This window comes from Xyrauchen texanus, chromosome 14 (assembly GCF_025860055.1).
Source record: "Xyrauchen texanus isolate HMW12.3.18 chromosome 14, RBS_HiC_50CHRs, whole genome shotgun sequence".
Lineage (NCBI taxonomy): Eukaryota > Metazoa > Chordata > Actinopteri > Cypriniformes > Catostomidae > Xyrauchen > Xyrauchen texanus.
In genome coordinates this window covers 35,570,417-35,593,042 of record NC_068289.1, presented here as the reverse complement: position 1 = coordinate 35,593,042, position 22,626 = coordinate 35,570,417, and the positions used below count along the sequence as shown (strand labels likewise).

Below are 22,626 nucleotides of genomic sequence, written 5' to 3'. Positions count from 1 at the left end.
GCCCTTGATACTTGGCTAGTAATTTAGAGTTCAACGTTGGGAGTAATACAAGCACTTTGTCAATTGGTGGAAATTTCCATAGCTGAGTACCCGTCATACAGTCAGCTTTGATGTTCTTGAGCTTAGAGCTCAAGTTAGTTGACCCAAAGTGTGGAGTTTTGCTCTAAGATTAACAACATACTGAATTTAATTTTTGCTGTTTGAAGGTCCCTCCTCCCAAGCTTCCCACATGATGTCGAGCACACTGCATGGTCGCTGCCCAAACAACATCTCGAATGGGGAAAACCCTGTGGGGGCTTGTGGGACCTCAAGCCACTTGTCCCAATTACTAGCATCATCGTGTACGAACTTACGAATCATATTTACAGGGTTTTATTAAACCGTTCCACCAACCTGTCTGTCTGTGGGTGATAAATACTTTTGTGAATCGATTTAATACCCAATCATTTGTATAGGTCAAATATTGTACGTGACATGAACGTAGTGCCCTGATCAGTGAGGATTTCTTTCAGAATCCCCACTACGGAGATTATTCTGAAAAGTGCCTTTGCGTGCTGAGATGTTGCGCAGAGGCACTGCTTCAAGGAAATCGCATTGCATAGTCCACCAGAACTAATACAAACCAATGTCTGCATACCGTCTGCTCTAATGGGCCAACGAGGTTCATGCCAATTCTTTCGAAGGGGACCTCGTTGAAGGAAAGGGGGCGCAATGGCATTTTTGGGGTGGCCGGTGGATTCCCCAACTGACATTCATGGCATGCCGCACAGCAACTGCATACATCCCTGCGAAAGCCCAGCCAATAGAAATGGGTTATTAGACAGTTCAGTGTCTTTTCCTGCCCTAAGTGACCCACCATCGGATTATAATGAATAGCATTTCCAGACAGCTCTGAGGTATTAACAGTTGGGTTGTGTGGGCCTGGGTAGCTCAGCGAATATTGACAATGACTACCACCCCTGGAGTCATGAGTTCAAATCCAGGGTGTGCTGAGTGACTCCAGCCAGGTCTCCTAAGCAACCAAATTGGCCCGGTTGCTAGGGAGGTTAGAGTCACATGGGGCAACCTCCTCATGATTAGTGGTTCTCGCTCTCAATGGGGCACATGGTCAGTTGTACATGGATCGCAGAGAGTAGCATGAGTCTCCACATGCTGTGAGTTTCCGCGGTGTCATACACATCGAGCCATGTGACAAGATGCATGGATTTACTGTCTTAGAATCGGAGGCAACTGAGATTTATTCTCCGCCACCCGGATTAAGGTGAGTAACTGTGCCACCATGAGGTCCTAGTAAGTAGTGGGAATCGGGCATGCCAAATTGGGGAGAAAAGGGGATAACAATTTAACAATTGGATTGTATCCTCTTTTGTCTGAGCATCCTGCATCACTCGATGCAACCACTCTTTTATAATAGTAATAGGAAATCCTCTAAGAACAGGAGGGGCCAAAGCCTCCCCCTCCCTTCAGTCATCCTGACGTGGAGCTGATGAAGACCTCCCCGGCACTGCCTCCCCCACCAAGCATCTCACATTTTACATCTAATAATTTTTCACAGGATCCATCCACACATATTCCCTTTAACAGAGTTTGAAATTCTGGCCAATTAGTTCCCAATATTAATGGATGGGTGAGGCGGGAACTAACTGCAGCCTCCACTCTATGCTTTTGCCCCTGAAATTGAATAATGAGTGTCACTGCAGGATAACTATGAATATCTCCATGCACACACACCTCACCCCTTTACCTGTACCAAAAGCATCGTCTTAAAACAAACATTGGTTTATAGTGGTCTGATTGCAGCCAGTATCCACCAAGGCTTGATGTGTACTCCCCTTGACACTCACCAGCACCACGAGATCCATGACTCCCTCTGTGTTGCGGTCCTCAGCCAGCAGCCACTTCCGGCAGGTGTCTCGGAGCTGTTGAGTGAAGGCAAACGGGCAGCTGTGCACATCCATCTTCATCAAACAGATGTGTTGTCAGTGCTGTTCACTTCTGCAGGATACTCTTCCTCAGATCATCGCACATCGCACATTGCGCCGCGAACTGGGCTTCCTCGGACAACATTGAGATGAGTCTGACCGCCCACTGAGCACGCAGCCAGCTCCAGATATCGGCCGTCCTCTCAAACATGTCTAAGAATGCCTCTGGATCATCTTCTGCCCCATGCAGATTGATGTGAAACTCCGGGCTCTGGGCTTTAACAGCTCGCTGTGCAGCTGGATCCTGGACTTCCTGTCAGGCAGACGTCAGATGGTTAGAATGGGCAGCAACATCTCCTCATCACTGACCCTCAACACTGGAGCCCCGCAAGGCTGTGTTCACAGCCCACTCCTGTATTCCCTGTACACACATGACTGTGTGGCAACACATAGCTCCAATGCCATCATTAAGTTTGCTGACGATACGACGGTGGTAGGTCTGATCACTGACAATGATGAAACAGCCTACAGAGAGGAGGTGCACACTCTGACACGCTGGTGTCAGAAGCAAAACCTCTCCCTCAATGGCAGTAAAACCAAGGAGCTTGTAGTGGACTTCAGGAAGAAAGACAGAGAACACAGCCCCATCACCATCAATGGAGCACCGGTGGAGAGAGTCAGCAGCTTCAAGTTCCTCGGTGTCCACATTACTGAGGAACTCACATGGTCCGTCCACACTGCGGCAGTTGTGAAGGCTCACCAGCACCTCTTATTCCTGAGACGGCTGAGGAAGTTTGGAGTGAACCACCACATCCTCACACGGTTCTACACCAGTACTGTAGAGAGCATCCTGACTGGCTGCATCACCGCCTGGTACAGCAATAGTACCGCCCACAACCGCAAAGCCCTGCAAAGGGTGGTGCGATCTGCCAGACATATAATCGGAGGTGAGCTTCCCTCCCTCCAGGACATATATAACAGGCGGTGTGTGAAAAAAGCTTGGAGGATCATCAGAGACTCCAGCCACCCAAGTCATGGGCTGCTCTCACTGCTACCATCAGGCAGGCGGTATCACAGCATCAGGACCCGCACCAGCCGACTACATGACAGCTTCTTCCCCCAAGCAATCAGTCTTTTGAACACTTGATCTCTCATGATCAATAATCAGCACTGCATTTTATTAATCTTATATATCACACTGGACTGTCATAATTATATTCTCCACAATACAAATACTGTATATATATATATTTTATATACTCTTTATTTATTTATTTTATTGTATGTGTATTCTATATTATGTGTATGTGTATTCTATATTGTGTGTGTCTTGTTTATTGTACATTGTATATTATTATTGTGTTGTGTAAGTATGTGTACATTTGATATGTAAATTGTGTTGTGTAAATATGTTGTTTATTGTAATTGGTATATATCTCGTCTCTGTCATGACTGCTATGTTGCTCAGAACTGCACACAAGACTTTCACCTACTGTTGCACTTGTGTACACGGTAGTGTGACAATAAAGTGATTTGATTTGATTGATGTGACCAGCGGCATGAGGGCTGCTTTGTCCGGGGTGGCGGCTGGGGCTTTCTCCTGGTGCAGTAAGCTCCAGATCCTCTGCTTGAGCCTGGAGCACCTCCTGGAATCGGTGAGGCAGGGCCTGATGTTGAGCATGATGCATACTGGCGAGGGACTTGATGACTTCCACCAATGGTGAGGACTCCATGCTAGTGTTTATTTCTTCCCAAATCCTGAGTTTCGGCATCAGTGTAACAGGGTTTGTTGTGGGGTGAGAGGAGGAAACAGGAAACGCGAGGCTTCAATTCAAAAGGTTGGTCTATAATAATGTATAAATCAAAAATAGCTTTTCAGCTTCAAATTTGGCGGTTGAAGCGTGTCTCTCTAGGGTTTATGGCTCTCCCTAGTGCTTATTGCAATCAGAAACAGGTGTTAGACAGAGTTAGAATTTGCTTTCTATCTCTGGAAGAATGCTAGACCATGCCCCCGCCGCCACAGCCTGATGTCCTTCTCCATCAGGAGACGGCAACGCAAGGCTGTATTAAAGTGATTCTGAAGTGAGAAGCTTTCCACTGCGGGCATGCTAGACAGGAATAATGCAGGCAGCTTTTGCCAGCGGATTAGGATTTCACAAACTGTCAGGAAATTTTAAACCTAAAGCGTTGTTATCATTGGGATGATCTGATGGCACTTTGTGTTCATATTTTCACATTTTGTCCAACATTTTTTCAATTTGTCAGACATGGGACCTTTTACGATAAAAAATTGGTAATTACAGACTAATGGAAACCCTGATATAGTATGTTGTGTTTTGGATAGTAGAGTACTGGTGTTCCCCCTAGGCTTTTTAACTAGCTTAATGAAACCAACCACTTATTAGCGCAGTCTTTACTGTGCTAACGTATTTCCAATTGTAACACAAAGCTGGAGCGGGACATATTCTTTGTCCCGCTCTTTTTTTAATTGACAGTCAATAGCCTTTATCACAACTGTGAACCATGATTTGCTATGAGCCATTGTTTATCAGAAGTAGGTGGTATTAGTGGGAAAATCTCATTCTAGAGAGCATTTTATAAGTCAAAAATATTGCTACGCCCAATATTAAGTCATCAATATTTTAAATGTGTAAATTTGCAAAAAGGTTTTAGGGGTATATTAGCATATAGTTGGCCTAAAAGCCTCAAAACTCCAATTAAGATTTCATGTTTTCTTTTATCAAGAATTCCTTGGTCAACCAGTATCATACATATCATAATTTTTGCTGATGAACAGCACTGCTATGCTGGTCTACCAACTACACCAGCATCAAATCAGCTCTAACTAATAAATGAAATTCATGCTGGTCTAAGCTGGTCTTTTCAGCAGGGCAAACTCATATTTTCAGCCAATGGCATTTTGAAATCAGATGCTCTGACATATACCAAAGCCCTTGCTCACCTGTAGTCCAGAGATGGCTGTTGGATATGGAGACAGCGCAGTGGAGCCCAGGTTGCGGCCCAGTAGAGGGTTCAGGGGAGTGCTGAGGGATGTGTGAGTTGCACGCCAGTAGGCCTCTAGGTACTCAGCTAGGTGTTCACATGCATCCTCAAGCTGGTTCTCATCCAAAATAATGTCAAACATTTCCTGGAGTGGGGAAGACACAGCAGTAGTGAATGTTTTATGTAAAGGTTAAAAATGCACAACATTCACTTTCTTAATTCACATTCCTGGTGCATGATTCATTGCTGGTTAAAAAAAAAAATACAAAAATGTTCTTTGTAATATTTCAGAAAATGTAATAGCTAGCACAGTTTCGAAAATAAATGTCCTCTTTGGCTTAAGTCACGAATACCTTATGAATAACTTTTAAGCCCTCCTGTCCAAACACCTGGCTCAGTTCTGGTCTGTATGGCCTAATTTTCACAATCAAATTGATTTCAGATGGATAAAATCAATTCCCACCCTACATTTGTTTTAGTTGTATATCCTTTTTCACATATAAATGAGTCAAGATAACAGCAGTAAAATTAGTTGTGAATGCCATTTCCTGTAGTCTTGAAAACAGAACAATATGAATGTGTTTAGTTTATTCTGGATACTCACTGGAGGACACTGAGCTAATTTGTCTGCTGCAACCAGTTGCACGTTTAAATGCTTGCTCTGAGACTTTCCTCGTGATTTGATTAGCCGCTGCAATACCTGTCAGCACACACACACAAAAATATTTAAGAAAACTACTAAGAAAATGGACAATAACATAATTTTACTGATACAGGTATTGTTGGATTTCTTTAACCTGCCTTTCAAAAAAACAAGATGAAGCATTAAAGTTGCAGTAAGCGATTTGCAAAGGCACTGGTGTGTAACCCGGACACACACACACACACACAAGATGAGACAGTCACAATGTCGGATGAAAACTGCTTTATTTGCAAAAAGCAGGCAACAGTACAAAAAGGGGCAAGTCAAGTGAAGAATGGTCAAGGGGGAATTGTAGGGTCAAAAGCCGGGGAATCAAAGAGAGTAAAGGGGGCAAATCCGGGAGAGTAGTCGAGGGGAGCGAGGGTCAAAGCCGGGGTAAACAGGATGTATACAAGATGGGACTAGAGGGAGCAAAAGACAGGGGAACAAGAGGAATAGGGGCTGGCAAGCTAAGAGGGAATCAAAGAGGAGTCAAAACTAGGCGAGACTAGCGAGGGGCAAAACACGGGAATCTAAATACAATAACCAACCCCCAACAAACGAAAGGATAGTGAGTTATATAGGGGCGAGTGCAGGTGTGAACAATGACAGGTGATGAGACGAGTGCAGGTGAAACTAATGTGTGGAGATAGGAAGCGCGTGAGTGCAAGTGGTCATAATGTTCAGGCTGATGAGCGGGAAGCGAGCACGCTCGCGGAGTGCATGTGTGTCAGAGGGGGGAGATAGTTTACGAGCGAGAGCTCGTAATAGAAAAACCGGGCGTGGAAGCCTGAGGGAGGAAAAAGAGCATACGAGCTCAAGGGGGCGGAGCGAGGGAGCGGGAAGCGAGTGAGGGAGCGGGAAGCCAATGCGCTGGAGGTGGAGCCGAAGGAGGCTTTAGGGGCGAAGGCCTGGAAGGCTCTGGAGGTGGAGCCGAAGGAGGCTTTAGGGGGGAAGGCCTGGAAGGCTCTGGAGGCAGAGCCGGGGGAGGTGGCGCCGTAGGAACTTGGGAGGCGGAGCCGCAGGAGGCTCGGGAGGCGAATCTCTAGAAGGCTCTGGAGTCTTAGGGAGCAGAGCCGTAGGAGGCTCAGGTGCTGGAGCCGTGGAAGGCTCGAGAGGCGGAGCCCTAGGAGGCTCTGGAGTCTTTGGGAGCAGAGCCATGAGAGGCTCGGGAGGTGGAGCCGTAGGAGGCTCTGGAGGGGGAGCCGTAGGAGGCTCGGGAGGTGGAGCCGTGGAAGGCTCAAGAGGCGGAGCCCTAGGAAGCTCTGGAGTCTTTGGGAGCAGAGCCATGAGAGGCTCGGGAGGTGGAGCCGTAGGAGGCTCTGGAGGGGGAGCCGTAGGAGGCTCGGGAGGTGGAGCCGTGGAAGGCTCTGGAGGGGGAGCCGTAGGAGGCTCGGGAGGCAGAGCCATAGGAGCCTCTAGTGGCCGAGCCCTGGAAGGCTCGAGAGGCTTGAGGGGGGGAGCCATGAAAGACTCGAGAGGGGGAGCCCTGAGAGGCTTGAGAGGAGGAGGAGCCCTGAAAGACTCGAGAGGGGGAGCCCTGAGAGGCTTGAGAGGGGGAGGAGCCCTGAGAGACTCAAGAGGCGAAGCCATGAGAGGCTTGAGGGGTGGACCCTGAGGGACTTGAAGGGTAGAGCTCTGGGAGGCTCGTGAGGAGGAGCCCTGGGAGGCTCGTGAGGAGGGGCCCTTGGAGGCTCGAGAGGAGGGGCCCTGGGAGGCTCGAGAGGAGGGGCCCTGGGAGGCTCGAGAGGCGGAGCCCGGGAGGGCTCTGAGGGGCGAGCAGAGGCCGACAGAGCCGTGGTGGACTCTGAGAGTGGAGCACAGGCCGGCAGAGTCGTGGAAGACTCTGAGGGCGGAGCAGAGGTCTGCAGAGCCGTGGAAGACTCTGAGGGCGGAGCAGAGGTCTGCAGAGCCGTGGAAGACTCTGAGGGCGGAGCAGAGGTCGGCAGAGCCATGGAAGACTCTGGGGGCGGAGCAGAACCCGGCAGAGCCGTGGAAGACTCTGGGGGCGGAGCAGAACCCGGCAGAGCCGTGGAAGACTCTGGGGGCGGAGCAGAACCCGGCAGAGCCGTGGAAGACTCTGGGGGCGGAGCAGAACCCGGCAGAGCCATGGAAGACTCTGGGGGCGGAGCAGAACCCGGCAGAGCCGTGGAAGACTCTGGGGGAACCTCTGGGGTCTTGAGCACAAGATGAGACTGGGGAGAAGGGGCCCTCTTCCTTCTCTGACGTCTTCGGCCAACAGGGGATGTGGCCATGGGGACGGTCGAGGCTACAGGCGCTGGCTCTGGGGCGTTCGAGGCTACAGGCGCTGGCTCGCTGACCGTGGCAGACATGGGCGCTGGCTCGTTGGCCGTGGCAGACCTGGGCGCTGGCTCGTTGGCTGTGGCGGGCATGGGCGCTGGCTCGTTGGCCGTGGCGAGCATGGGCGCTGGCTCGTTGGCCATGGCGGGCATGGGCGCTGGCTCGTTGGCCATGGCGGGCATGGGCGCTGGCTCGTTGGCCGTGGCGGGCATGGGCGCTGGCTCTCTGGCCGTGGCAGGCATGGGCGTTGACTCGCTGGCCGTGCCAGGCTTCGAGACTGGGGCCATTACAGGCTTCGGGGCTAGGGCCGTGTAAGGCTTAAAAACGGGGGCCGTGTAAGGCTTCAAGACGGGGGCCGTGGTAGGCTTCAAGACGGGGGCTGTGGTAGGCTTCAAGACGGGGGCCGTGGTATGGAACGCTGGTTCAGTTTCTGCCTCCCCCACGGTAAACGAGGAACCAGCGTACAGTAGGGCGAGGTCAATAAACTGAGCCAGGTTGAGGGAGCAACAACCATCTGGCATGAATTATGAGGTCGGCTCATTCAGTCCACATCGAAAAATGTCTTTCAGAGCCACCTCATCAAAATTCACCTGGTTAGCCAGGGCACAAAAGTCAGTCACAAAAACCTCCAAGGGTTGACTCCCTGACGCTAACACCAATAGTCGGGCCGCTGGCTCCACAATGTCAAGGGCGGGGTTATGCGCCACACAACCGCTGCCCTGCATAGAAAACCCTTGGTCAGCGTCCGAAGAGCCATAAAACCTCTCCGGGATGAAGAGCATACGGCGCTCGCGGATGCGTGGAGAGCATCGACGGGCTCAGGGGCAGACACAGGTGAGACAGGGTGAAATAAACCAGACATAGTACATACCTGCTGCCCCTGGGCCGCGAGCGCTTGGTCGAGTTTCCAAATAGTAGCTCCTCGCGCTGAATGCGATGTGTATCTCCGCTCTAGTGAGCTGTGCGAATCCGTAGCGCGGGGCATTGTGACTGTCAACGGTATGAGGTTGGTTATTCTGTAACCCGGACACACACACACACAAGATGAGACAGTCACAATGTCGGATGAAAACTGCTTTATTTGCAAAAAGCAGGCAACAGTACAAAAAGGGGCAAGTCAAGTGAAGAATGGTCAAGGGGGAATTGTAGGGTCAAAAGCCGGGGAATCAAAGAGAGTAAAGGGGGCAAATCCGGGAGAGTAGTCGAGGGGAGCAAGGGTCAAAGCCGGGGTAAACAGGATGTATACAAGATGGGACTAGAGGGAGCAAAAGACAGGGGAACAAGAGGAATAGGGGGCTGGCAAGCTAAGAGGGAATCAAAGAGGAGTCAAAACTAGGCGAGACTAGCGAGGGGCAAAACACAGGAATCTAAATACAATAACCAACCCCCAACAAACGAAAGGATAGTGAGTTATATAGGGGCGAGTGCAGGTGTGAACAATGACAGGTGATGAGACAAGTGCAGGTGAAACTAATGTGTGGAGATAGGAAGCGCGTGAGTGCAAGTGGTCATAATGTTCAGGCTGATGAGCGGGAAGTGAGCATGCTCGCGGAGTGCATGTGTGTCAGATTGGGGAGATAGTTTACGAGCGAGAGCTCGTAATAGAAAAACCGGCCGTGGAAGCCTGAGGGAGGAAAAAGAGCGTACGAGCTCAAGGGGGCGGAGCGAGGGAGAGGGAAGCGAGCACGCTCACGGAGTGTATGTGTGCGTGCTCGAGGAAGCGGAGATGGGGCAGAGGAAAGGGGTTCGTGACATGGTGAAACACAATTTTTATTAATGACTTTGTTACCTTTGGAGAAGACACTTTGACATGGATGATAATGGGAGCTAAAGAGGTTTTGATGAGCTGGGCTGGATGGTTGATTGTATCTGCATCCAGTACAACCAGCTGAAGGGATCTGGCTAATTCAAAGATCCGCTCTATCTCGCTCTGAACCTCACCTATTACAAAGAGGAAATAATCAAATAGATTAAGTGTTGTCTTATGAAACATGCTGATTTAAATATAGTAAATATGTAACATTAATAAAACAACTCGCATTGAGTTAGAAAAGTCTCAAACAGCCAAACAGCCGTTTTAAGCCATAGGACACACCTAAATTGGATCTGGTGTTGGATCTCTCGATGATGGCTCTCTTACTGGGATTATTCAGCACAGATCTCTTTGCTAAAGAAATGTCTGCAGTTACTCTCGTGATTGAAATCCTGAAATTGGGAGATAAATGCTGTGTAAATACATCACCCTCTACCACAAGGACAGGAAAGGTTTACCTAAACAAAAATAGTAGTCCATCTATGATACAGCTAATGACCTCACCTGCCTTCAAACCTGTGTTTCAGGAAGTCAAAGAGTGCTTTCTGCATCATATCTGTCACCTGTGTTCAAACCCCGGAGGACAAAAGTGCAAAAACACAATTATGAGCAAAAAGTAGCGATAAAATTGAAAAACTATTGAGAAATATTCATTTGACTTTAATAGTGACTAAAAATGAAAATTATGCCATCATTTACTCAATACTCATGTTATTCCAAGCCCTCTTGGTCCTCACAATGCAAGTGAATGGGTACCAACATATTGAAGCTCCAAAAGGACATAAAGCATAAAATGAATCCATATTAATCCAGTAGTTTAATCCATATATTCAGAAGCAACATGCTAGGTGTGGGTGAGAAAGAGCAATATTTAAGACCTTTTTAACTTTAAATCTCCACTTTCACTTCTTTTCTTCTTCTTTAGATTTTTGGCGATTGTAATTGTTTCTACACATCGCCACTTACTGATCAGGAAGGATTTATTTTGTTTTTTGTAAAAAAGGACTTAAATATTGAACTGTTTCTCACTCACAACTATCAAATTGCTTCTAAAGATATAGATTTAACCACTAGAGTCATATGGATTACTTTTATGCTGAAATGTTGGTACCATTTCACTTGCATTGTTAAGACCTACAGAGCTGAAATATTCTTCTAAAAATCTTCGTTTGTGTTCAAAAAAGCCATACACATATGGGATGGCATGAGGGTGAGTATATGATGAGATAATTTTCATTTTGGGTGAACTATCCTTTTAATGACTTGTTAAACAAACATTTTTCAATTACAGTTCAGCTTCTAAAATGCAGACATCAGTAATAGATTCTCATAAAACTTTTTAAAATAGCACATGCATTTAAATATCAAAGACTACACTGGCGGCCAAATGTTTGGATGTAATTCACCAAAGTGGCATTCATCTGATCACAAAGTATAGTCAGGATGATACTGAGGTAAAATAGCAGCACCATCACTATATGAAAAGTCCTTTTTGATCAAACCTAGACAGGCCCCATTTCAAGCAGTCATCACTCCAACACCGTATCCTTCAGTAATCATGCTAAATTGATCATTTGGTAGTAGAAAATTACTTGCCATTATATCAAACACAACTAAAAGCTATTTGGTTTGTTAAATGAAGCTTAACATTGTCTTTGTGTTTGTTTTTGAGTTGCCACAGAATGCAATAGACTGGCATGTCTTAAGGTCAATATTAGGTCAAAAATGGCAAAAAAGAAACAAATTTCTCTAGAAACTAGTTAGCCAATCATTGTTCAATACAATGCTTGAATTTGCAACAAAACTGAAGATTTCATACAAAGGTGTACACTAAACTCTTCAAAGACAAAGGAAAACTGGCTCTAACAAGGACAGAAAGAGATGTGGAAGACCAGATGTACAACTAAACAAGAGGATAAGTACATCAGAGGCTCTAGTTTGAGAAATAGACGCCTCACATGTCCTCAGCTGACAGCTTCATTGAATTCTATCCGCTCATCACCAGTTTCATGTACAACAGCAAAGAGAAGACTCAGGGGTGCAGGCCTTATGGGAAGAATTGCAAAGAAAATGCAACTTTTCAAACAGAAAAACAAGAAGAAAAGGTAATAGTGGGCAGAGAAACAGACATTGGACTACAGATAATTGGAAAAGAGTGTTATGGATGGAGAAGTGCCCGACAAGACAGCCACATCTATGGCAAGTGCTACAGGAAGCGTGGGGTGAAATGTCACATGAGTATCTGGACAAACTGACAGCTAGAATACCAAGGATCTGCAAAGCTGTCATTGTTGCACGTGGAGGATTTTTTGATGAGAACTCTTTGAAGTAGTTTAAGAAGCTCTGAACATTTTTCTTCAAATTGTCATAGTAATTTATAACGTTATTAATGTCCTGACTATACATTGTGATCAGTTGAATGCCACTTTGGTGAATAAAAGTACCAATAACTTTCCATAAGAGTAAAATCTGTATATTATTCCAAACTTTTGGCTGCCAGGACTACATTATATCACATGTATATGATAACATATTACCAGATTGTATGTAAATAAGTCCTGCATGCAATGGTGACATGGAAGCATTAATACCTTTTTCAAAGCTGTCCTATTTACGTAATTATATAATTGATAAATTATATAATGCTCAGTCTATTACCAGTTGTAAACTCATGTAAATCACCTAATTGTCCACTATAACCCTGAACCATTTCCTTTTCAAAATATCTTCTCTGTCTCATGTTATAGTACAGCAGCATTTACAAATAGATGGTTAAAGCAAGAAATTAAATTGTTTTAAATGTTTGAAAAGAACAGATAATATACATGTAGACAGTAGTGTTATATAATGAGCTTAAATGATCAATCATGATAACTCTACAGCTGTTTAGCTGTGATATATGCTCCAAAGTGTCAGAATGCCTTGAGATCTCGTCTTAGTAGCTAATTGTCAGATTCTAACATACTTGTCATGATTTCTGGGACTACATTTATGGTTTTTTTTCATGCTCCATTTTTGAGACTGGCATGTTGTACCCAGAAGGTTGTTGCCTTGGCAACTCTGCATGGAGATGATGACTGCTATTCAGTGACAAACCGACATCCCATCTCGCATGCTGCTTAAGAAGTGATGCTCTGGTTACCATATCTAATTATACACACATACCACAGGGATTGGGGGAGGCCTACCTCATAGCCCTTAAGTGATGGGCCAACTAAGACCACCGGCCTCATGGAGGGGACCACATCATATGGAGGAATGTGCTCGGCCTAAAATATATTAGTGATTTAGTTCTGAAACAATATTGCTATTTATTTGCTATTCAATAGCCCCGTACTGATTTCCGCACGAACAATGCAATGTATTGAAACTTGAAAGCTATATAATAAAATGTATAGGACTGACAAATGTATTGCAGCGTACTCACCAATTTCTGTTTCTGCTTTCCTGTAATGGAAAAGAGGAATTATAAATGTACATTTTAAAGCATTAATCAGCCACAAAAACAAATAAATAAAAACAAATATAATATGATGAATCAATATTTATATATAACACACACACACACACACACACACACACACACACACACACACAATACCAGTAATTAGGCTATATTATATTAGAATAATTATTGAATAGAATAATATAATATATTTTTTGAAAGGAGCAGTACCTAGCATTGTTTCTCAGGCCACATTTACAATAATCTGATTTGTTTGAAATCTGTTTTCTGTTTCCTAACGTCATCATTGCCCAAAGTGTGTGATTATGGAGAGCGTTTTCGAAAGTCTCCGTTTTCGGTGGAGGAAAAAGCCATTCAAGTGTGTATGAGTCGTAAACGTAGCAAAATAGTAGCAAATGAGTCTTTACATGGCAGAATGAGTTTTCAAACAAAATTGTATTAAACGTGGCTGTTGCAGACACGCTTCTTGTTCATCGGGAAAGGAGGAAGAAGGAACCGGGTTAACACAAAGTCTTTTAATAAACAAAACACAACATAAAACTGCTTTCCAGCATAACACAGAAGCGCACACACACACGAACACTGCTGCGTGCGTGTCTCTCTGGCGACTGCCGTCCCCGGCTCCTCTTTATCCCTCTCCCAGCTGATTGGGCTTCGTCACATACACCCAACACCCAATTCAGGCAGGGTAAACCTCCGGCCTGACTTACTCCCCCCCTCCCTTCCTGGAAGGGATGTGTTGCCCTTTCGGCCTTCCTTCCCCACCTCCCCCGAGTAGGACGAGTTGGGAGAGCCCGAGAGAGTGAAAGGAAAAAAAAAAACTCTGGTTCCCGACCACACTGCCACATGGTCCTCAGCCAGCTGCACTGCCTCCTGGCGGATGTCAGCGGGCTCCTCCGCCCCCTGGCGGAAAGCAACGGGCTCCTTTGCTCCCTGGCAGACGGCAGCGGCTCCTCCGTCCCCTGGTGGACGGTAGCGTGCTCCTCTGCCCCCTGGCCGGACGGCAATGGGCTCCTTCACCCCTGGTAGATGGCAGCGGCTCCTCCGCCTCCCGGCGGACGGCAGTGTCGAGGACTCTATGACAGCGTGTCTTCCTACAATCCTGGGTTTCGGCACAGTGTGGCATACACACCTCTTGTTAATTGGAAAAGGATGAAGCAACAACCGGGTTAACACTCACAAAGACTTTTAATAAACAAAACACAACAAAACACTATCGAACTGGCGCTGGCTCCTCTTTATCCCTCTCCCAGCTGATTGGCCTGATTAAGCACCGTGTGTTCATAGTTACGCCCCGGCCTCGCCCTACTTCTCATCACAGAAGCCTACATTTCAGTTTACATCAGTGTTGTATTGCTGTGTTGTCTTATACTGTAAACAAGATAAGAAGGTCTGTATAAAAAGGACAGAAAAACATTTCCCCTACCCACTAAACAGGCTGAATTCTTCAGCATTTAACTGGATCATGTTCCATAATTACGGTTATTGGAAAATATCCATTCATTCCCTGTTTTTTCTGGACAATTTATTTATGAAAATAAAGACTGGAATTCTTCTGTAAAAGTTCTGGAGAGGGCTGAGGCTGACCTGCAGAAGGAGGGTTGGGCTTTAATGTGCCTGACACCATTTCACCCAGACTGGAGGAGGAGTTCCCACTGGACTTCCTATGAAGGGAGGAGCAAAGAACAGAACACTTAATAAGTTCAGAAAGGAATACCAGTGTAATTGCATTGTAGTAGTATGTGTAAAGGTGTTGATTTTAATTGATTCACAGGACAAGCTTGAGATGATAAAATAAGCTAAGAATTTCAAATATAAATTAATCATCTCTGTTCAAGGAAGCAAATACAAACTGTAGATTTTCCCAAAATCTACTTTATTTGATAAATTTGAGAATAAACAGCTGAAGTGGTGAGGCATGACTACTGCATAACTCAACACTGATCACTGTTGTTAAGAGAGAATGCAGCACATCTCATTCAAAGTCTGTATGCGCCATTCCATTCACTAAATTGCTACATTTAATTCAAATGCTCAGACTGTAAAAGGACATGTTACCAATTTCGAAACATTGTTATCCCATAAATAAATAAATACCCTTCCGGTAGTTTAAATGGAGAGGTGGTGCTACAAACAATAATGTCCAAGGAAATTGTAAACATCTTAAAAAAATCGACTGCATTATAAGGCTTTCAATATAATGAAGTTCCAAACGTGAATTTTGGAGGAGCTGGTTCATCTTTGTCTGTGAAATCATATCCCAAAGATTATAAGCGGCTGCTTCCCTTGCAACGGTGATGAGACAGTAGTCTTACCCATGGAAGCGGCTCCTTTTTTGCTCCTGTTGTAGGCGAATGTTCTCCAGTTTTACAGGACTGGGAATGAAGCCGATATCACAACCTTCTTTCACCAGTCGCCCAATCCACCAGTCATTGTTGTACTTCTGTGAAAGAACAGAAGAGAATGGATAATGTTTCAATGCATTTTCTGATACATGAAGATGGCAAAATGAACTCTTATTAAACGAATGGCCTCTTATACCACCCTAACCTCCTTTATGTGAAGAAAATCTTTAGCATCAAAGGAAATAGCAGTGCCAGCGACAGGGACATCCTCATCCAGAGCACCACAGTAGCTGACGTTTGTCCTCACGGCAAAGGCCACTGCTTTAGCCTGAAAGAGATTTAAAATACACATTAATGAACTGTATAGCAAATTTATAAATATTTCAAAAATTGAGAACCTAAAAATTCCTAAATGGATGCAAGAGGCAAACGTATGTATAACATTAAAAAAAGGTTTGAATTTATTTTGATTAAAGGCACACTTAGTTTTTTCATGGATAGACATGGATAGAGCACAATGCTAAAAGCAAATTTTTTGGTTACCCATGCCACACTACTGAAATTGAAAACTATTTGTATGCTTATTTTATATCCATGGTCAGGTATAGGTTAGGTAGTCAGTTAGGTATAGGTAACTGTGGTTAAGATTGTCTGACCTTCGCCCTCTCCAGCTGGACGGTGGCCTGCTGCTCTTTCTCCTGCTGACCTCCCTGTTCCTCATCAAGAGAGACATCTGAGTCAGAGGGCCTGCTTGTGTAGGAGTCAGCTGAACCCTGCAACACAACAAGAATCTCTGTTAATATATATTGTCATTTCTATAAAGCCACCTTATGTTAAGTGAATTGCTGCATGTTTAGACAGTTTTATTATATAAACTGTGTATGACAATAATACATCATTCCATAATCAGATGTTGAGTGAACCAATATATTAAACTATAAAAACTGTAGGACAGGACTTTTGTCAGGAATTGATTGAATCCTGAGAAGTGGGCGTCACATTCCAGAATGGAGCCATGTGGTTGGCAGGGAGTGTTTGAAAAGTAAAAGGGATTCTTGATACAAGCAAAAAAAATAAATAATAATTTTAAGCATTTTGATAATATATTATGAAGATTTTTATTTTGAATAACATCCAAATTTATAATAGCATGTATAATTGTATAAATGTATGCAATAACACTAGGAACATGCATTAAAAAAGTATTTAATATATATTTCATGTTCACATATAGAGCATTTCAAAATGATTTTATTATATGTTATTGAATATGCAGTCCCAGAAATCCAAACTGTTATCTTTAAACAGCATATAAAATGCAGTGTGTGTGCTACACCACACAAAGGCTCTCGCTTGTAAATACTGATACACATTCCTATTACACACAGTGACTTAACAGTTTTATCTAAATCGGATTAGCCAGCATTCAAATGTTGTGTTTTTTAACAATTTTTGCTATAGTGCATCAAGCAGAATTTACTAATCACTCACATTCAAGACAAGTAAAAAAGTAACTGTAACAGGTTAATTGTGTGTCAGAAGGAGGAAACGGGGACTGGATCAACAATCCATGTGAGCTTATTTTAATCACACAGATGTCTCTTTTCAGCGTAAACAGAAATCAAAACTCTTCTTTTCAGCCTCAAACAAATATGTACAGGGTTTGATACATGTGTCAGATTCTCTCTCTCCTCTCCAGCATCTGGCTCACTCTTAAATCTCTCTCACACCCTCACTGCATTGTGAAACAGGTGTTAAATATAATCACTGACAGGTAATAGTTCTTACCGTTGTCATCTCCATTCACAAAATGTTTCTCGACCACGCCCCCACCACCACATACCCCCATCGCCCGATTCAGGTCGGGGAGCCATCTGGCCTGCCTAGTACTTTTTTTTTCCTGGTATGTTTTGTGCGAGTCACTGGAGTGGGTAGTGGTCCAATCAGAGGGTGAAAGCCCATCTCAGGAGGTAGTACCAAAGGGTAAGGACCACGCACTTGATGGCCAGACACTCCTCCTCAATGGAGCTGTAACTCGCCTCTCTGCTGAGAGCTTCCGGCTGATGTACAGCACCATGTGCCTTGATTAGTGAGGATTTCTTTCGTTCACCTGTGGCAGCGGAATCCTCAACCTGAGGGTGAGTGCGGAGAGGGACAGGGGAAACAGGTTGAGCAAACCCCTGAAGCCGGGGAGCCAGTTTGGGAGGGGGAACTCCCCATTTCCTGGGAGTGGGAACAGGATGGGAGGAAGGGGAGGGGAGGGAAGGATGGAGTGAGAGAGAAGAGATAGCGATGATGACGCCACCATGTAATCATCTGCCAGCATGAGGACTCCATGGCGGCACTACTGCACCAGTGTAACAATCCACATTAGCTTTATTTTAATCACACAAATATTGCTTATCAGCGTAAACAGAAATCAAAACTCTGCTTTTCAGCCTCAAACAATTATGTACCGGGTTCGATACGTGTGCCAGACTCTCTCTCTCTCCTCTCCGGCATATGGGTCACTCTTAAATCCCTCTCACACCATCACTACAATGAGAAACAGGTGTTAAAGATAATAATTGATAGGTGATAGTTCTCACCGTCGCGCTCCATTCACAAACCGGCACTCGACCATGCCCCAACCATAACAGTAACCATGTAATTATTTAAAGCCTGTCAGGACTAAAAGCCTTAAAATAGACACAGAGGCACATTATCTAGGAGAGTGTTCCAAGCATGAACGATTTTATTGGCTAAGCTTTTTAACTGATGAGTAAGATAAAAGGCCATTTAATTAAGTATCACCTCTACATATTTTTACACTGTAGAATAAAAAAAAAATCCTTTTGATTATAAAAACAATTGTGATTACAAAAAATATTTTATAAAAAGTTATTTACTCACCTTGTGTTGCTCAAAACCATGACTTTTTTTTTCTTTTGTAGAATACAAAAGATGTTAGGCAGAATGTTAGCCTCAGTTAACATTAACTTTTATTGGATACAGTGAAAGTGAATGGTGACAGAGGTTGTCAGTCCATAACATTCTGCTTAACATCATTTTCACCCTCCTGAAAACATAATTTTCACCCTCCATGCTGAGGGTGATTAAATTAACAGAAACACTGAAGGAAACTGGACTGGATCAAAGACACACTGATTAAAGCCGACAAGCTCAGGTTCACAGCTCAGAAAAACTGAAGAATTGTTTAGTTAATCCCAATGGCGAAGGGGATTTTCAGATGAAGTGATCATATTGGAGTTTACAATTATTTATTGGAAATGGTGGTGGTTGTGTCAAATCGCTATGATATATCATAACTATAAATAGATGCTGAGCATCTCTGATATTAGCCCCATGTATGTGAGATGAGGTATAGGGGTGTCTGTCTAAAACAGAATGGCACTTAATTCAAAGTGAGAGAGGCACTGAATACAAGAGCAACCATGTGCTTTGATCTTCTAATCCAAAGATTCTGCTCAAAGCCAACAGATGCCTTGAAGATTTATTAACCCTTTCAGTACTGTCTTATAAAAACACATCCACTATAACCCTCTTCTAGCATTCTCTTTACCACTGCAATACATTCCATCATCTGATAATGTAAATCCCTTTTCTCATTCCAACAACAGCAAGCACTGTGATTCAGCATCTGTGACATGCTGTTGATTACCATGGACAATAATTGTGACTCTTCCTTGTTTGTAAAAACAAACATTTTGATTCCAGTAATGCACTTAAAGGGATATTTATCCCAATTATTATTATGTACTCACCCACATATTATTCCAAACCTGTATGAATTTCTTTCTTGCAGGGAACACAAATGTTAGGCAGAATGACAGTCTCAGTCACCATTCACTTCCATTGTATAGAAAAAAGATGCAATTAAAGTGAATGGTGACTGAGGCTAACATTTTGCCTAACATCTGCTTTTGTGTTCCACTGAAAAGAAAAATCATACAGATTTGAAACAACATGAGGGATGGGGCAAGGCATTGCACCAAAATAAAAACACCAATGTTCAATAAATATTTACTTTTATTCATATTAATAAACAATTCATTCACAAAGTGATATAATTTATAACCCTATTTGTAGACTGTTTTATGGCTGCAGGTTATCAGCACTTTTACAACAGCTTCAAACATGCGTATATAATAAGAATTTATAGTAGAAACTTATACAGATAGTTCCTACTGTATTTATTAAATAAAAAAACACTGTTTCAAAAGCATAGCAACAAGACAAATTGCACATTTCTGTTTTTAACCCCACCAGAATGCACTGCCCCATACACGTCCATTCTAAGTGCATGGACTGCTGAGTTGTCCTCTTGGCTGAACCAGTCTGATGTCATTACTATCACAAGAGCTGCAAACTACACACTCTCCTGCATTTATAACCAGTGACCACAAAGCAGTTAAGAGATGGCACTTGTTTTGCAACCTAATTGGCAGAAGAAAGGAGATGGACTAATGAAACTCTGTACAAGCAATGGTGACATAGACAGGCATTCAAAAATATGGAGAAAGGCACACACATTCAAAAAAAGTTAAATATGAGAAAAAGGTCCAAATATAGTGCACAAATGTAAAGTAAATAAAGAACCCACCAACTAGAAAGCTCTCATGAACAGGATTTTAATAAAAGGAATTGTACCCCAAAAATGAAAATACTGTCATAATTTACTCTCATGCCATCCCAGATAAGTATGACTTTCTTTCTTCTGCAGAACACAAACAAAATTTTTAGAGTCATATCTCAGCTCTGTAGATCCATACAATTCAAGTGAATGGTGACCAGACCTTTTCAAACTCCAGAAATCACATAAAGGCAGCATAAAAATAATCCATATGACTCCAGTGGTTAAATCTATGTCTTCTGAAGCAATGCAATCACTTTGGGTGAAAAACAAATCAATATTTATAGAATTTTTTATACTATAAATCTCAACTTTTACTTTCACATTCTATAGTAAAAAAGGACTTGATATTGATCGGTTTCTCACAGCACCTATCATATCGCTTCTAAAGACATAGATTTAACCACTGGAGTCAAATGGATTATTTTTATGCTGCATTTATGTGATTTTTGGAGCTTGAAAGTTCTGGTCACCATTCACTTGAATTGTATGGATCTACAGTACAGAGCTGAAATATCAGAAATAAGAGTTAAAAATCTTCATTTGTGTTCTGCAGAAGAAAGAAAGTCAGACACATCTGGCAAGCATTAGAGTGAGTAAATCCCTTTAAAAGTAACATTTTTATCTTTTGCAGGTTCATGGATACTCACTTTTGACATACCAAATCTTTGTGCTTGCTTTGCATTTCTTTATCCAAAATAGATTTACTTAGCAAATGACGATGGAAAAACTGTTGTAGGAAGACCAGCCCATGAATTTCAATGGTGTTCCAGAATAGTTTAAGCTTGTTGCTGGTCTTGCTAGTGTAGGCCAGTACACATGACGTTCCCCAGAAAAACTGGTTGACCCGCATGATCTTTCTGGTGAAGCTGGTTGATTTGGCTGGTTAAGCCTGGTTGGGACAGTAGCATACCAGCATCTTAAACCAACATACGATATGCTTTAGTGACCAAATATGCTGGTCTTTAAAGTAAGGAAGATTATTTAGTCAAGTTCACTGCCTAATTTAGCCATAGGGCTCCATTTTCGTGAGTGCGCAAAGCGCAGTGCTATGTGCTATGACCATGCGCTATATCTTTTCCAGTTTTCATAACAGTGCTTATTGTAAGCGCAAGTGGGCATGGTTGGGAGTGTTTGTGCTATCTGTGGATGTATGCGTGTAAACTGTGGGTGTATTGTATGTTAATGAATTGAATTATTCAGAAATAGGTAATTGTGCTAAGATGTTTCAAAAGCAGGTCTGTTTGCAGCGCAAAGCCTAAACTCAGTTCCTGCATTTGCAGTTTGGAGATTCCACCAGCAAGGGAAGTGCTGGAAGAGACAGTATGCCTTTCCCTCATAACCTTGTTTTCAATCCCATCAAAATTCAAAGATGGTGATACTATGAATAAGTTCTATAGGCTTTGCTGCTTTCAAGTCACACTGATTCTGTTATGACCTCTTTAATCTTTGACACTCATAACTCAGGCCAGCACAAAGCCCTCACCCTTGGCCGTCATGCAAGACCACAGACCTCCAATGTCATGCGACCATTGTTACATATGGCAATGTTCACTGAGGCTTGTCAACTGACAGGCTTTGCATCTGCTCCTGATGACATCAAAGCCACAGTGATTCATCCTCATCCAAACCTCATTCCATCTACTCATTCTCCAACTAACACTAGTCTTGTTCCCACCCTTGTTATTTTCAACTGTTCATATAAATTACATCATCTCCCTCTCTTTGATTAATGAAACCATCTCCATGCATACAGCATTCCACAATCCAATTAAATGTATTCTCTGAACAATTTATCTCTTCTTTGAAGGGATGGTTCACCCAAAACTGAAAATTATGTAATTTATTCACCCCTGTGTTGTCACAAACCCCTATGACTTCGGTTCTAGTGAGCCTGTAAGATTTGATAGAGCTGCAAAAAGGTATGAAAGATTTATTGCAGACAAGCAAGTCAAGCTAACATGCAAGCGTTTACAGACTTTGCAGTCAGGCAATCATTTCACTCAGGAACACATTACACCATGTGGCCAGCTGGTTTGCTTCCTCTACGCTGCCAACTCAGCAATAATGATGGTTGGATGGAGAGAGATGGTGGGGCGAGGGACATAAAAATTGCCCCAACAGATGATAAAACAGGTCCTCTTTCACAGACTAACAACACATTTAGACACATGCCAAATATGTAAATGATAAATTTAAGAATAAACTTTTATTTGTAATAAAAATATATGAGGGTAAAAAATATTATATTTAATTTGAGGATACAATGTAATATTTAAAGATGTTAAGATGCCAAAACACGTCTGCAAAGTCATGCTTAGTTTGTCACAAGATAAGAAGAATCCTTTCCTTAAAAGGATAGTTCACCCGAAACTAAAAATTCTGTCATCATTTACTTGCCCTCCAAATTCATATGGCTTTCTTTCTTCTGTGGAGCACAAAAAGAGATCAATTTAAAGTA

The 22,626-nt window shown here is 43.4% G+C and overlaps 1 protein-coding gene across 2 annotated transcripts in view; it reads right to left on the bottom strand.

Annotated features, from left to right (window-relative positions):
* Positions 1-22,626, bottom strand: part of cacnb4a (calcium channel, voltage-dependent, beta 4a subunit) — a 48,390-nt gene that overhangs the window by 6,230 nt on the left and 19,534 nt on the right. For both annotated transcript variants that reach the window (XM_052142497.1, XM_052142495.1), the window contains 11 exons: positions 16,189-16,305; positions 15,738-15,860; positions 15,503-15,630; positions 14,775-14,851; positions 13,149-13,168; positions 12,910-12,990; positions 10,226-10,284; positions 10,004-10,113; positions 9,698-9,849; positions 5,530-5,625; positions 4,885-5,070 (listed from right to left, as the gene is read on the bottom strand). In XM_052142497.1, the coding sequence (XP_051998457.1) occupies positions 4,885-5,070; positions 5,530-5,625; positions 9,698-9,849; positions 10,004-10,113; positions 10,226-10,284; positions 12,910-12,990; positions 13,149-13,168; positions 14,775-14,851; positions 15,503-15,630; positions 15,738-15,860; positions 16,189-16,305 (1,149 nt within the window). The remainder of the gene's footprint in view (positions 1-4,884; positions 5,071-5,529; positions 5,626-9,697; positions 9,850-10,003; positions 10,114-10,225; positions 10,285-12,909; positions 12,991-13,148; positions 13,169-14,774; positions 14,852-15,502; positions 15,631-15,737; positions 15,861-16,188; positions 16,306-22,626) is intronic.